Source organism: Helianthus annuus, chromosome 10 (assembly GCF_002127325.2).
Source record: "Helianthus annuus cultivar XRQ/B chromosome 10, HanXRQr2.0-SUNRISE, whole genome shotgun sequence".
Classification (NCBI taxonomy): Eukaryota; Viridiplantae; Streptophyta; class Magnoliopsida; order Asterales; family Asteraceae; genus Helianthus; species Helianthus annuus.
Window position 1 is genome coordinate 180,754,051 of NC_035442.2, and position 16,616 is coordinate 180,770,666.

At 35.2% G+C, this 16,616-nt stretch overlaps 1 protein-coding gene and 2 long non-coding RNA genes across 3 annotated transcripts; all 3 read right to left on the reverse strand.

Annotated features, from left to right (window-relative positions):
* On the reverse strand, positions 1 to 3,839 carry LOC110886990 (replication protein A 70 kDa DNA-binding subunit A). The gene is made up of 2 exons (XM_022134879.2): positions 3,468 to 3,839; positions 1 to 1,743 (listed from the first exon to the last, which is right to left on the reverse strand). Exons 1-2 carry the CDS (start codon positions 3,725 to 3,727, stop codon positions 144 to 146), a joined length of 1,860 nt encoding a protein of 619 aa, XP_021990571.1. The 5' UTR covers positions 3,728 to 3,839; the 3' UTR covers positions 1 to 143.
* Positions 3,840 to 7,199: 3,360 nt separating this feature from the next.
* On the reverse strand, positions 7,200 to 9,196 carry LOC118483261. Its single transcript, XR_004870111.1, has 2 exons — positions 8,205 to 9,196; positions 7,200 to 7,496 (listed from the first exon to the last, which is right to left on the reverse strand). It is a non-coding gene; the product is annotated as an uncharacterized LOC118483261 (long non-coding RNA).
* Positions 9,197 to 10,616: 1,420 nt separating this feature from the next.
* Positions 10,617 to 12,143, reverse strand: LOC110886992. The gene is made up of 2 exons (XR_002563098.2): positions 12,056 to 12,143; positions 10,617 to 10,969 (listed from the first exon to the last, which is right to left on the reverse strand). It is a non-coding gene; the product is annotated as an uncharacterized LOC110886992 (long non-coding RNA).
* Between the last annotated feature and the right edge of the window lie 4,473 nt (positions 12,144 to 16,616).

Consider the following 16,616-nt stretch of genomic DNA (forward strand, 5'->3'; position numbering starts at 1 on the left):
TTGCAATCAATCTCAATCCAACGAGGTCATTTATATTCTCTCTATCCTATTAAGCATGCAACAATTCATATCGTAACCAGTAAGTGGTAAGTTCCAATATAAGTAGCAAATTGAAATGCAAAGAATTGCATCCATCTAAGGACTTATTTTGCTGGGATTAAACCCAACAGAAACTTGGTGTCAGAAGAGTAGTTCAGCCCATCCAACTTAAAAACGGTTATTTTAACCCTTTGTTCATCACCATAGGTTTCCTCTTTGATTTTCAGCTTCAAAAGCACCTCACCAAAAAGACGGCTTTTAATCACATTTCCAAATCGTTCATCATCGCCTTCAGATTTCATCATGTACAACTCTTTCGCAGAGCACCCCAAGATTTCTTCACCCGCTTCTTGAAAAGCAGTCACCCATGTCAACCCAGTGTGATCTTGAACCTGACATTGAAGTAGATATCTATAATCACATTCTTCAAACTCTTGATTGCAACGGTCACATTGCCATTTTGAGCTCCCTGACTTTGTTACTTTCTTAGTGCATTGTTTATCTCCAATTGTCAACGGACACGCCGTGTAACAGAAGTTGTCAGTTTTAATGAAAGTGATGGTTGCTTTTACAGTCACCCAATCTGCTTTATCTGATCTACCAAGGCCTTCATCTTTTATCTGAGATATAGTTTTTCGTTTATCGGTTTTCAATCCTCCTTGCAAATCACGGGAAATGGATTGAGAATCAAGGTTTCTGCCTACTCTATCATACCAAGCTCTCAGATTACTGGCCTCAGGGGAATCTGGATCTATGAATAACTGAGTTGACGAAACTGTCCCTACAGATTTACCAGAAAAGTCATTTACTTTCCCAGCTTTCACAGCTAAAACAGGGGCAGAACCAGAATTGACCAGTTCTTGAAGCTTTTGACCTTCACGATTACAGAACTCCCCCCAAAGTGTTAGCTCTACACTTCTACCTGATTGATCTTTTAGATTTAGGTCTCGTTTTTGAGTTTCCATTCCGTTTTTCCTTAGGACAGGCACACAAGGTTTGACTGATGTAACAATGCCAATGACGTCGATGATTGAATTATTTTCGGCAGTTTCTATCTCCATGATAGGTTTAAACGAAAATTGTTGCTGTGGGATTGACGAATCTTCATCCGGGCAAAGATCAATGGTGGAGGACGACTCAAGGAAAATCTCCCATTCGTTATTCAGATGATTGAAGTTCTTTTTAGCAGGTTTTAAACTACCTTTTGATATTATGTAGACCTTACCAACTTCAATGGTGTCATAAAAACGGTCAACAACTGCATTGAAACAAGTGACCCGTATTTCACCTCCATCTGAGTCAAGAAGGTCAAATGAGAAGACTTTTCCATCTCCCTTTGCATTGTTGTAGCGGCGGAGATCTCCTTTTGCAGTTACTCTAGCTTTAACAGCCCATCTACCTTGGTATGGGTTGAGGGCGGCAATCGGGATGATACGGGCTGGGGCCTCATTCTTCATGATTGACCCGTGATTTTTGTAAACTGGTGGAGGTTGGTATGCAGGTTGAACAGTTGGTCGGAAGGTTTGAGTGCTGTTGCTCAAATTTTTCGGAACTGAACGATTAGTAGATGGTACTGTTGTGTGCTGAGAGATGCCATTAGAAACTGGATTGTGAGCCTTAGTGTCAGATTCAGCATGCATCTTTGGGTTACCAATAATTTCACATTCAGGTATAATGGTTTCCATGTTCAGAACAACAATAATCCTGCAAAGAAAAAATAGCAACGAATCAATCAACTTCAACAGCTTGGTGCAACAGATTTTAACACGGCTGTATGTTTAGAACACAATTAAAGTCCAGTTGACCTTTTAACTAAGTACAAGATAATCGTTGTGCAATAATTAAATCAAATAATCCAATTCCGGTTGCTTAATATGTCTATACCCATAGCAAGCTTTAACTATGAATATGTTGCTTTTTCACCAAAACGAATCATAAACAAGATATCAAGGTCCATATATAGCATCAGTCAAAGCAAAGGAAAATATCATTATATAATATTGCTTCATGTTAATTCACATCTTGGTAAAGGAAGCCGTTTTTTTACTCCAGCTGGAATCAGTAACTGATCATTTACCATAGTATATACACACCCCCAGCCATGAACTTGCAGCTACACTGAAATTGCACATGCTAGTCTTAATGTGCAATTGTGCTAATCCGCTTATTCAAAGCCTGAATATGCTCACTTCAACAGAGAGAAAGTATCCTTAAAGGCCATTAGAAAACCTCATTGGCAATAAAAATTCAGAAGAAACGAATAAAATAGAACTTCAATGTATGTTCCTTGTATTCTAATTATAATCTGGTTTGTAGTGAAGAAACTATTCAAACTCATTTGAGGAGAGTTTATTAAGGACACAAAAAACACAAAATATATATAAAAGTATGTCAAACACATAGCAAACTCATCCTTGCAATCACAGGTTAACTTACCTTCGTTCTTTTTAATAATACTTGACACTAAATGGTGTGTTGCCGAAACATTAATAACAGTTTGAGGATTACGCATGGTCCGATCCCAAAACAGAGGCAAAACTTTCGCATATATTAGTTCAAAGATGAGGATGGCCGCAGCATATAATTATATTTCAAGCTTTTAGGACTATCTGGTTTTGACAAACACAATGTATCAAACAACATTGACACACATATTTCAAGCTACCAGGGTTATCAAGCACTTGCACTTGAATTTGAGTGATCAAACTATGACGCCTTGGATAAGTAAATAACATATTAAATATATGCATACTGCATAGATAGTGTAGATCCATGATATACTATGAAAAAAGAACATAATTATATATGCTTAATACACTTAATTACTCGAGTGACCAGTTATGTATCACTACATAGATGTAGATCAGTGAGCAGGGCAATTGCTTGGGCGTAGGGCTAATCAACTAAACTTTTAATCTATATTACTTAACAGATATATCAGAAAGCTACAAGCACACATATCCGTGTGTACTTAGAGTAGAATGTATTTTGTATCTTATTATACTACTACAAATGCTTGTAAACTTCTAACTAGGAGCTTGATACATTAAACAAGTACTATCGTCCAATGTATACTGTTTATAAATGTGAGAAGTAAAACGGTAAAGGTTTGTTTCCTCCAGAGCCATTGAAGTTATACTTGAACGAATGAAACAGATTAACCTATCAATGTACATGCTAATCAAATTTGTAGCATCCTTGACCTGTAAATATCGATAATCATCTACCTTGCCAGTTATTTAAGTTGAGTAGCTTTGATCAATACATCATGAAATGCCTATCCTCTACAACCGTAAGTCCTAAAATAACATGAATCTAAAACGATAATCAAGCACAAACACAGGCAGGTATAATATGTAAACCGTATGCATCTATACGAAAACCTAAGCGTGTTAAGAGAGAGAGAGAGAGAGAAGAAACGAACGAACTTGCGATTTTGAATAGTGCTGCAAATGTATTCGATGAGCTGAACAACGGATCCTTTGAGAACGGTGCCGGTTTTGACTCGATCATTAAGCTGAGTGGCGAGCATTGCTTGCTGAGTGGAAACAGAATCGGAGAGGAGTAAACGGTAGCGTTCCTGTGAAGAGCCGATGAGTTTGATGTCTAATACCTGTAGCAGCGGCTTCGAGTTCATGTCGCCGGAGAGAATCAGCGGAATCGCGTTAGATGTCAAATTCACAGGCATTTTCAGAAGCCAGAAATGTGTGTTGTAAGATATCGGAGATATAAGATCTGGAAATTTGAGGGAAAAAGGTTAGGGTTTCCAGAATGGATGGCGGGATCAAACCGACTTAGAAGAAGGTTGCATTTAATTTATTTAATAATAATAATAATAGAGTAAATTACAAGTTTTGTCCTTTATGTTTACACCAAATTGCAAGCGCTGTCTTTTTCTTCAAAAGTTTACAGGCGGTGTCCTTAACCTTTCCAAAATCTTCCAAAATTTGGTGTAAACATACTGGACAAAACTTAGAAAAATGGACAGCGCCTGCAATTTGGTGTAAACGAATTTAACACAAAATAAGATAAATTTTCCATTGTTTTGACTTTTCAAGGGTATTATCGTTTAATTATGTCACTTATTTGTATTAACTCTACTTAACATCCATTTAATATTTAGAGTAAAGTTCCCGTACAAATAACTTTAACGTACTAAACGTACGAATAGCATGAAAAGGACAAAAACACGCGGTGACATTTTTGTAATTACCTACAGGATCATTTGTAGAGTAATTTGATAATTACGTATAATTACGAAAATGACACCGCTTTTGTTCAGCAAAACTTTTAATTCGTACGTTTTGTATGTTAAATTTATTTGTATTTGATCTTTTGTCTTAATATTTAGTGGTTTAAGAAATATAAGATGATACTAAATGAATGACCTATAAACATATGGGTTTAAGGGGAGGTTTTGGATTCAAGTCCACATATTAAAAGAAATTTGTCGTTAAAAAAAACTAATTGAATTACTTTGTAGCCTAGATTATTTGTTCTTTTTTTTTTTTTGTGAACAGCAGCCTAAGTTATATATAATTGCAACATATTGGTAGGATGTAAACTAGTTGAGCTAGACGAGCCAAACAACTTGTGAGCTATTTAATATCATCTTGCTAGAATCAAGCCGAGCTTAAACAAGTCTCGGGTCTTGAAACTATTGATAAACTTTTTAATAGAAACAAGTCTGAGCTGCATTTATCAAACTCGAGTATGTTACAAAGCTAAACGAGCATATTATTTACATAGTTTTTTGTTTAATACATTAAATATATACTTACCTAACAACTATTCATAAAATATGTATAAAGATGATCATAACTCGATACAAATTAATGAATAAACAATAAACAGACAAAGTTCAAACTTTTAAAAATAGGGCTATAGCTCTCATAAATTAAACGAGCCAACTCAAGGAGCTTGGCTCGTTTAGACCTGGTGTTCCGGCATCCAATGATTCAAGTTAAAAGAATACTGTATCCAAATCCATCTATAACCTGATTGGGTTCAGCCCAATGCCAGATGTTCGATATTCAAATCTAAAACTGAAGCGAGTGATCCAAAATGTAAAATGTAGGCCCAATTATCAACAAGTTTGACATTTTTGGTACATCTATGAAAAAATGCACTTATATGTATCATCTTATTTCATTGTATGTATACCAAAGTATATGTTATTTCACTTGTTAAAACCCTTTTCCACAACTGTATCACTAGATCCAAACTCCTTGCTTTCTAGTGAATTAACAATAATAGTTAATTTTTAATCAAAGTTAAGAGGTGTTCAAGTCAATAAATTAAGAGTAAATTACAAGTTTTGTCCTTTATGTTTACACCAAATTACAGGCGCTGTCCTTTTTTCCAAAAGTTGACAGGCAATGTCCTTTACCTTTCAAAATCTTACACGTTATGTCCTTTAGGCCAAACCCAGTTAGATTTTTTGGTTAAATCTGATCATGTGCCATGCATATGAGGGTATTGTTGTCATTTCACTTTCTCATGAGCTATTGTGTAAAGAACTTTTATTAAGGGACTATTTTGTAACAACCTAAAAAATAAAAGGGTTATTTAATCCCTATCTCATCCACATCTCTTTCTATCTCATCTGGTTCAACAGTCTCTCTCGCTAAAGACTTCACCCACCACCACTATCAACCCACCACCACCACCCCTCTCTCTACCATTCTCTTTCTCTCTCAACCACCATCACCACCCACAAATCACCACCGCACCAACTACCACTTCTAAACCCAAATCACCACTGCACATCAACCACCACTGCTAAACCCACCATCACCACTACTAAACCCAAATCATGATTGACTGTTTTCAACCACAAGCACTAAACTTAAAATACAAAACTTTTCTCCAGAAGTTGCACCTGTTCATCATAAATAAAGAACAACAATAAGGCAATTGAAAACAAAATCTAAATGTACTGCATAACATACTAGTTTGAGAGTATTGCTCTAAAAAGGGATGATGTGGGTGATTTACAACTTTACTGCATAAGCTACCACTTCTTACATCATTGTTTTATTAAATGGGTCAAAACCCAAACAACCTAGTTATTATTCATCTGGTGTACAACTTTTAGTGCATGTGGTACAACACAGTATAGCAGAAGAAAATGGATTCAGGATGAAAAAAGAGTTACCAGGTGGGGCTGTTTGGCTGAATAGCTTGAATTACTTGAGTAGCCGACCATGGCTAAGGTGCTGTTTGTTTTTTCAGAGGTAAAACGTCTGCAGTCTGCAGACCACGTCTGCAGACATCTGTAGCTGAAGAGGTGGACCAAACCTCTGCAGTCTGCAAGAAGAAGACTGTTTGTTTTTTAACTTCTGCAAGCTGCTGAAATAAACTGAAATATAAATAAACTGATTTTATTTAACTTAAAAGAGTTTTTAACATTCAAACATAAATAATAGTTATAAATACTAAAATAATATTCATAAAAAGATAATAACATTTTTTTTAAGTCATTGAATCCATGCTTTGCATTAACTGCTCAGCAATCTCATCTCGTAACTAAGTCCTTTAAGCGTAAACTTAAAGTTCATATAAGATAAATTTTACCTTGTACAAATCTCTATATGCTAATGTGTGAAAAAAAAAAAGCATATAAAAAAATAAATCAATGTTGAAAATTTAGGGGCGGTTCTAACGTAGGTTGACCCTCAACTTTCTAGGAGAAGTAATTTTTTAGCGTAATTTTTTTCTTCTTTGTCTGTATCGGCTACTCTTGAATAAAAAAGAAAAATTAGCCTGCACTACCCCTCATCTTTTCTTCTAGATCCGCCAACAGTTGAAATATGGTGATACATATTAGTCGCTTTGACCTCTAATGAAATTCATACTAAGGCTCACAGTTGATGATATGGTCATGCCGTGCATCGACCTCTTTTTTAACAAGAACGTTATCAACTTTTTGTACTCTCATCTACACCATCCCGTTACGACAAGGATCTTTCAAATTTGCACTGCGCGCAGCATGTCCACTTTATCATCGCAAAACATTCACATAAGTTTTTGGAGCCAACTCGGAAACTCGTTTATTACTCGAGTATAAATTGTTCATTTTTTCAAGTATATGAGGGCAACAACCTCAACTGTTTGGTACAATCTAGGTAACCTATACCAACAGTTGATGATGATAAGAATTTCCAAGATATGTTACATGATCACATACATCCAAAAACTGCAAGAAATAATAGAATAGTCAATGTATTCCATCTGAAACATAATATTGGTATCCGTTTCTACTACTAAAAGTAAATTGGTATCCATTTCTACTATTGAAAGTATAGAAGGTACAAACATTAGTGTGTCAATGTAAAGTGTAACCTATCTAAAAACATTCTCCTTTTTGGTTTTCACCCTCATTCTTCTGCTCATACTGGTATTATATGTATCAGGTATGTGACCGCAACTTTTTAACCGGATCGGTTACACCGCCTCTGCGAAATCAGACACAAAAAAAACATCATCAAGCTACTGATTGTATTTTAAAGATAGGACTATGTTCAAGCATGTTATATTCTTGATCACAATTAACAGTTTTCAAAGCTACTGAATGTATAGGGCAGTGACATATGCAGGTCAATTATTCCATGTATTAGGCTACATAATGAGTTAGAAGGCTCACTTCAGCATGTGGTAAGTGATAACAACATTGTCCTAACACACGCAGTAAATGAAATCGCTATTATCAAAAGAATAACAACTGAACTCGGTGGCTATTATCATTTGCGATAAACCAAATTGTAACTCATCTTTCAAAGAAAGATCAGAGCATATAGATGTGAGCAACAAGCATGAGAGAAGCAGGGTCAGTTAAGGTGGAGAAGATAAAGTACACAGTTTATCCTTTATATTCCTCTCTAATAGCACAAATCATATTATAAAAACAAAGTTTATCTTTTATATTTCACACCATATCAAAGCCATGAATCAGATCACACTAGAGTAATCTAACAACTCTTAACATTACCTGTATATCATAATAAAATACCACCTACTCAAAAAGACATCAATCATCACAAGGGATATCAACAACGAATCAAATAAGAAAGTAGTATCAAACAGAGTGAATAACATCAAACCAATGATTAAAAATCACTAACTTTATGCACAATCTGATAATGCCATTGGATCTCGTCACGTACCTGAAGGTGGAGATGAGGGCTTCGTCGGAGATGAAGATGGAGATCGATGGAGATGAGGGTTTCGTCAGAGATGAAGATGGGATTGATGGAGGTGAGGGCTTCGTCGGAGATGAAGATGGAGATCGATGGAGTTGAGGGCTTCGACGGAGATGAAGATGGAGATCGATGGAGATGAGTTTTCGACGGCGATGGAGGTGGAGATCGATGTGTCAGCTGGATGGATGTGGAGATCGATGTGTCGTCGGCTGAATGCTAGGGTTATTAGATTTGTTTTGAAAGAGTAGAGAAGAAGAGGGTAGAAGACCCTTGAAGACACTGGTCCACATCTGTATGAGGAAGTGGTTTTGAAGACCTTTTTTAACGAAAGCACTTCACGAAAACAAACACACTGCAGACTTAAACGTCTGTGCGTGGTCTGCGTGGGGCAGACATAAGAGGTTCTGAAGAGAACCATCTTCGAGAAAAATCATCAAAACCAAAAAAAGAAAAAAAAAACTCACCAATCAAAAAACGATTATGGTAACGATTCTAAAAACCCATTGTCGGTCCAGTTACCATCATTTGCTCAGGCCAAAAAACATTCCGGATCACCACCATCACCGCCGCCCTAAAACCCACCACCAAATCCGGCGTAAAAGCCACCACCCATCACCGTCGCCCTAAAACCCACCACCAAAAATCGATTCAGGTAACGATTCCGTCTCCAACATTACCATCCACCACCTCTAAACCGCCACCAAATCCCGCATCACCAACCACAGCCACCACCCATCACCGTCGCCCTAAAACCCACCACCAAAAATCGATTCAGGTAACAATTCCGTCTCCACCATTACCATCCACCACCTCTAAACCGCCACCAAATCCAGCATCACCAACCACAGCCGTCTCCGCCATCACAAACCACAGCCATCTCCACCATCACCATCCACCTTATCGTCTCCTCCATCCACCATTCAGAAGAGAAAAGAGAGAGAAGAGAGAGAGATTAAAATGCAGAAGACTTTATTTTTTTTTTATTATTAACTTTTCACTATTTACAATATAGTCCCTTAATATGAGTTGTTTTAAAAAATAGTCCTTAAGGAGGTGAAATGACAAGAATACCCTCATGTGCAAGGCACATGACCAGATTTAACCAAAAAATGTAACTGGGTTTGGCCTAAAGGACATAACGTGCAAGATTTTGAAAGGTAAAGGACACCGCCTGTCAACTTTTAGAAAAAAGGACAGTGCCTGTAATTTGGTGTAAACATAAAGGACAAAACTTATAATTTACTCATAAATTAAACACAACTTGCACCTTTTGCAAATATCATATGATGACTTCCATTTAAAGGTTAAAATAATCATTTATAAGATTGGCAACCTTAACAAAAATACATGAGCAGTTCAAAAGTAACTTCTTTGACACGAATTTTCAGTATTAGACCATCCGAAGTGATCACCACGCTCAAGGATGAGTTGATGTGACGTCGTGTCGTGGCCACACGTGAAACATTGCGCCCCTAGGTGTTGCCCATGTGTGTAAAACTTCTACATATGTTTAAACAGATTAGTGGTTGGGATGTCTGCTATTAAATCGGAGATCGCGGGTTCGATCCCGACCTCCGACATATGTGCTGCATTTTCATTCTTGTTGTCAATGAGCTTGTGGTGGAGTGGTAAGGGAGAGATTTGGAATAGTGAAAATCATTTTCCCTACCAAATGATGGAAAGTGAAAACATGTGATATGTAAAAACCAAGCGTTATAGCCTTGATGTTATAACTAACATTCATACATTCGTAACCATCTCTAGATGGTAAGCATTGTAAAACGGACCGCGGGTCAGGTTGAATTAGGTCATTTAGAAAAAAAAAAGTATCAATTTATTTCGGCTGAAACATTGTTCTTGTCAAAATGGATTCAGGTTGAAATGAATAAGTTAAGAGGAAAAAAAATTGTTAAGGCAGTTAAAAGGAAAATTGTTAGCACATTAACCCCCATGGACATGGTGGCATTGCGGATCATGGCGGTGAAGGTGACGGCAGTGGCATTAGTGGTGGAGTTGTTGACGACGACAACCGATTGGTGGTGGTGATTATAATGAGGGGGCTGCCATTGTGGCTGCAATACCATAGGTAGGGATGACTAGTAGATCGAGAGGGTAGTGGCGGCTGTGAACAAATAGGTGAAGGCAGTGGTCATTACTCATTAAGCAGCAACAGATAAATGGTAGCAGTAGAAGATGATAATATGTAGTGTCGTTAGGCTTTTATAGTTGGTGACCATTACAAAAGTGACAAATTTTGATCAATTGTATTATCTGAATAGCTAGCTGTCAAGTCATGGATGATTGTGTGGTGCAGTAACAGCTTGTGTTTATATAACCAATATCTGTTATCGGTACTTGTTAGATAATAAGGGTGCGTCAACTCAAGCCAACTTACTCGTACCAACTTTCAAGAGTTCGAGTTCATGTAATTTCACTGGTGATCTCGTGTGTGTTATAATAAGCTTCAGCTAAACAATCTACATAAAAGAATGCTATATGTTAGTGTGCCAAAACATCCATAAGTAATCCAAAAAAAACGCAACGGCTACTACAGTGCTCTTTTTCGTAACAACCAATTGCATGGCTTCCCAAGTCCTCTCTCATCCTCCATTCTCTCATATCCGCTGCCAAAACCGTCATCTACAACTTACAGGAACCTAGATTTGGTTAAAGGTCAGTGTGTGGCGTGTTTTTCAACATGTTTCTCTCATGTAATTTGCTTCCATACCCTGTAGAACAAAATTATCAATCTATATGTCCAATCACACATGACATGATTTACAAGGTTATAAAAAGTACATGTCAAACATAGTAAATGCATGATTTCAATCTAAGTTGAAACTATTTTTGAAACCATGATTTCATAAAAATGAGTTTTAAGTCAAGCGTTATAAAAAAAGCTCATACTCATTTGTATGCCTGTCCCACGCCTGGAACTATCTTGGCATGAGCTTGAGTCTGTAAACAATCATAAGTTGATCTCTATGGGCAATTATGAAATTCGTTTTTTTAAACCATAAAAAACATACATTATAATTTACAAGATTAATAAAAACATACATACATACAGCCACTTGAGACTACTTCTAGACTACTACATAGATGCTTTTAATGATGCAACAATTACATGTCAAAGGAGCAAGCAAGCAAACAAATGAGAAATAACTCATTAGTAGAAGGGCCTGAAGCCTTTGTTGATTTAGTCATCTTCCGACACAAAGTTGGCACAGGTATGACGCCTATTTGCTTTATAGATGACAAATCTTAATTTAGCAGAATGTTATTCTCCATAATCGACAATAAAACAAGCAAATGGTGCAATACTGCAATGTACCATCAAATGTCAAAGGTGGAAGCATACAAATGAAAAACAATCTTCTTCATTAGTAAAATGACTTCGACACCTTTATTGATTTAGTCATCTTCCGACACAAAGTTGGCACAAGTATGAACCTGTTTGCTTTATAGATGACAAATTTAAATTTGGGTACAGCACATTAACACAAATACCTGGTGCAATAAACTTAATGAATTTACAATCAAATGTCAAAAGTGCAAGCATACAAATGAGTAAAAAAACTTTTCATTTGTAAAGTGACTATAAACCTTTGTTAATTTAGTCATCTTCCGACACAAAGTAGGCACAAGTATGAGCCCATTTGCTTTATAGATGTCAACCCACAGACAAAAACAATGCAAATCTAATCAAACATGTGAATGATATCAAAAATCGCAAACGCTACCACTACATAAGCAGGCAGCTTCTTAAATCACGGGAACTATTCAAGTGATTCCTAAAAGAAAATACAGATTACCAGAAAAGCAAGTCGGCGTAGTAGTAAGGCCTCAAAACCCTAACTACCCATGATTTTAGAGTTTATTTCTTCAGATTTTATAAAGGGCTGAAGATGAAACCTAAAATCATTGCGAATAGGACTCTGGACTGGACGGTTTGGATTGATTTCTGACAGATCGATTGTACTATATAACTTCTTAGCCCAATAAATATATTTATCTGTTAGCCCATTTCAGTCCACCAAGCCCAGGCACCAATAAAATCTGTTTTCATTCAGTTATAACTCTAAAATCACATTATTATTTTTTTAACGGCAAATAACCTTACGTGTAAACTCATCTTACTCGAGGCTATGTCCAAAGTCGATGCTTCGACCATCTAAGACCAAGCCCCCTCGCCTTTCGTAAGGTTCAAACCTGCTATTAAAGCCCCAATCCGTCCCTTCACCCCAGATGTCCATTGAAAATGACTCAAGCGGGAATTGAACCTGCGTCTCCACTAAGGAGGCCATGCTATTTAACCGCTAAACCAAATTCTCAGGACAGAAATCACATTAAGTTCTTTCTAAACTTCTCTTGTATAGTCTCTATTAAAAATTGCAATTTTGCTCCCAGTTTAAAGTAAAAGTTTTCCATCGTTTTAGTTTTTAGCAAAAGTATTGTAATGTTTTCTTTTAATTAGTAGACTCGATATATTTTTTTAGATATTGTTATGAGTAGTATGTGTAAGTAACCGAAACACAGTACGTACATTTTATGAGAGATAAATATTTGGCTTAGTGTCATGCAATATGAGCGGGGCAAAAACTAGTTCGTTTATATTTTTACAAAATGTGCTTCAAAATAGTCAAACACGTCATAAATTGGAATAGGTATTCAAATCAAAGTAAAGGACTTCAGTTATTGATAAATAAATCATTATAGCTTGTAAGTGTTTTTTTAACGGGAAACTGAATCAACACCCATAAAAGTTTAAAAGTTACAAAATGGTTAGTTATAGCTTGTAAGTGTTAGTTATTAAATATAATATTAGTTAAAAGTAGGCAATATGGTGAACTACAGTGGTGGAACTAACCCAAAAAGTTAGAGATATCCTAATTTGTTTTTTAGGATCAGCAGTATCCTTTATATAACAGAAACGGAGTTGAGTGGTATTTTTACACTACGGAAATGGAGTTAAGGGGTATTTTTACACTATGGAAACGGGGTTGAGGGGTAGCCCATGCAACCCCTATTAGTACTATATGTCCGCCACTGGTGAACGATGAGACTTTATGCTTTAAAGCTTGCAAATTTACTTAATGACTTCACGTCGTTAACAAGTTGGGTTTATAGTTTTCAGTTAAAACGTCAAGCGTAAAACACTTTCTTGTAAACACTAACCGTGATTCTAAATTAATTGAGATGCTTATCATCGATATAACGAGAAGTTGTAGCTCAATTAAATTGTCATTATATTTATGAGCTATTTGTTGGACCGTGTTTGGGTCCCAACTCGCAACCCAATTTTGAAACACAAATCATATTTTGAATTTCAACTTTCAAGTTAATATCCTTTCTAGAGTGTTCCGTTATACGTTAATAAAATTGAGACTTTGTTTTGGAGAAATCAGTATACCTTAATAATATTGAGACTTTGTTTTGAAGAAATCAGTATAATGAATTAAAATATTCATAAAAAACAAAATTTATAAATATGAGTGCATATGATCTCCAATAGTAAAGTCTAGGATTCTTGGATGAACATGTAAGATTATTTTGATTCCAATTAAAACAAATGGCCGAAACGAATTATATAACGAGTTCGATTTGTTTCATGAAAATTCTTAAACCGAAGAAATCAAATCCATAATACCCTTTAGGTCAAATAGGGTGGAATTCTAGAATGAACACTAGTGTATTTGTGAACTGAGTAAACAAACCTTGATCATTGATTTACATCATCAAATCGTAAAATACGCTAGTGTATTTTCATCATCAAATCATGACCGTTGATTTACACTTGTGTATTAATAATCAAGATTCAAGAGCGACGATTAGTTCACCGAGTTCACTATCAAAGTGTTTGTTCACAAATGAATCTAACCCTTAGATCAAAATAATGACATATGAACTAAGAAAATGGTTTAAAGATATTAAATACAAGCCATTAAACACGTTTTCTTTTTGTATAGGTTTAGTAGGGATAAGATCATAGACGTTGGCGGTTGGTGGCAGCAGTGCCACCAGTGGCGCGGTGGTAGGTTGTGGCGGCAGTGATGCTTGTGTTCGGTGGCGGAGGGTGGCGATGGTCGGAAATGGTTCCGATGTTGTGGCGAAGGGTGGTGGCGGCGGGTGAGCGGTGTTAGTGGTGGTGGCCGGTGGTGGCGGCGGTGTTCGTTGGCGGAGGGGTGGCGACAGTGGTGGGTTGTGGTGGCGGTGGTCGTTGGTGTTTGGTGGTTGATGGTGGCAATGGCGACGCCGGTGGTCGACAACGTAAGGTGGTGGCGGGGGGTGGTCGTGGCATTTGTGGGTGGCTAGTGAATGGAAAAAAAAAACAAGAGGTGTAGATAGAATGAATTTGAGTAAATGGAATGCCATATGTAATGGGTGATTCCATTACCTTGACCAATCAAACACATTTTTTTCCATTAACTCGTAATAGTCCATTCCATTCTCTCTCTATTTTTGCGTACCAAACGCTATCTTAATCTTTAGTTCTGAGACTGCGTATGTTATGGTTCACAGAATCTCTAATCAACGCATGACACTTGGGTCATTTAATCAACATCTTGAAGTTGCAAGGAAATACCATAATTTTTATAGATAAATTTATTTCTTTGCGATTAAATATATGGTCACGACAAGAAACTGGATATTATATGTCTTGAAAACATGACCAGAAAAAAAAGGATTGTTTATAGTTTAATTTTTAGATTCTCCTATTAAAAGTCAATTATTGTTATTTGGATATTCAGATAGATAGATAGATATTGATGTAAGAATATATTTAATATAGACATATTATATGACTTTTATTATCATTTACCTGATAAACTAAATTATAAGTATATGTATTACACAAGTTGAATAAATAAATTTTATATATTAAATAATAAAAAAATTTTAATGACATTATTTGAAAAAAAAAAATCAAATATTTATATTCATCTCTTATTGTATAACTAGGTTAGAACCCTGTGTATCATACGGGTTGTATAAATGTAATTTTATATATTAAATAATAAAAAGTTATATCCTTATGAATTCCGTATATTGTACGGGTTAAATAAATATAATTTTATATATCAAATAATAAAAAAAGGCTATATCTTTAAAAACCATGTGTACTACACAGATGAAATAAATGTAATTTTGTATACTAAATACTAAAAACGTCGCATCTTTAAAAAACTCGTGTATAATCGGGTTGAATAAATCTACCAAATAATAAAAAGAATTACATCCCAATAATAAAAAAATTACATCCTTAAAAACCCCGTATATTACACGTGTTGAATAGATATAAAAAGAGTTATATCTTTAAAAACCATGTGTATTACATAGATTAAATAAATGTAATTTTATATATTAAATACTATAAACGTCGTATCTTTGAAAAACCCATGTATAGTCGGGTTGAAAAATCTACCAAATAAATAAAAAAATCATATCCTTAAAAAACCCTGTGTATTACACATGTTGAATAAATCTAATTTTACATAGCAAATGATAAAAAAGTTATATCATTAAAAAGTTCATGTATTACACGGGTTATATAAATGTAACTTTGAATAGTAAATAATAAAAAATATTTTTTAAAAACCTCACGTTTTACACGAGTTGAATAAATATAACTTTGTATACCAAATAATACAAAGTTATATTTTTAATAAATTAGGATGACATTTAATATTGATTTACTATTATTTATATATTTAATATAAGATAAATAGGAAAAAGAGGTATTTATTTTAAAAATATATTAAATTGACAATTTAAATATGAGGATAATATTTTATTGAAGTATGATAAGATTTAATATTAATTTATTATTTATTTAGTTAATATAAGATAATTATAGATTTGAGAATACCTTCAATTAATGACACATGTTTAAAAGTTGGTTTCTTTTATTATAGTAGATAGATTCTAATGATTTTGTCAAGTGTCATCTATTAATTAAAAAATTGTTATATTTTAGTCCTAAAATTATTATATGATTTATGTAATTTTTTAACAGCTTAAATTATATAAAATCCATATTTTAACAGGACTCGAACCCTTAACCTTAAGACTGCACGATATGAAGAGGCTTGAAGACGAGGCATTATGCGACACATGGACCACACGTCAGAATGTAACGTGGTGCTAAAACGGACGATGTGGCCCGGGCGTGGAGACATGGCGTTTTTGACACATGGCACACACCATTTACACTCAAATAAAAACCAGATAATAATAATTAAACAAATAACGTGACATAACTTAATAACAAAAAACATTACATAACTTATAATAAAACATTAACAAAAAAAAACGTATTATTCGCCACGATGCGTAGTGTTTGAAGTCATCACTGTACCTGTTATTGTACTCGAC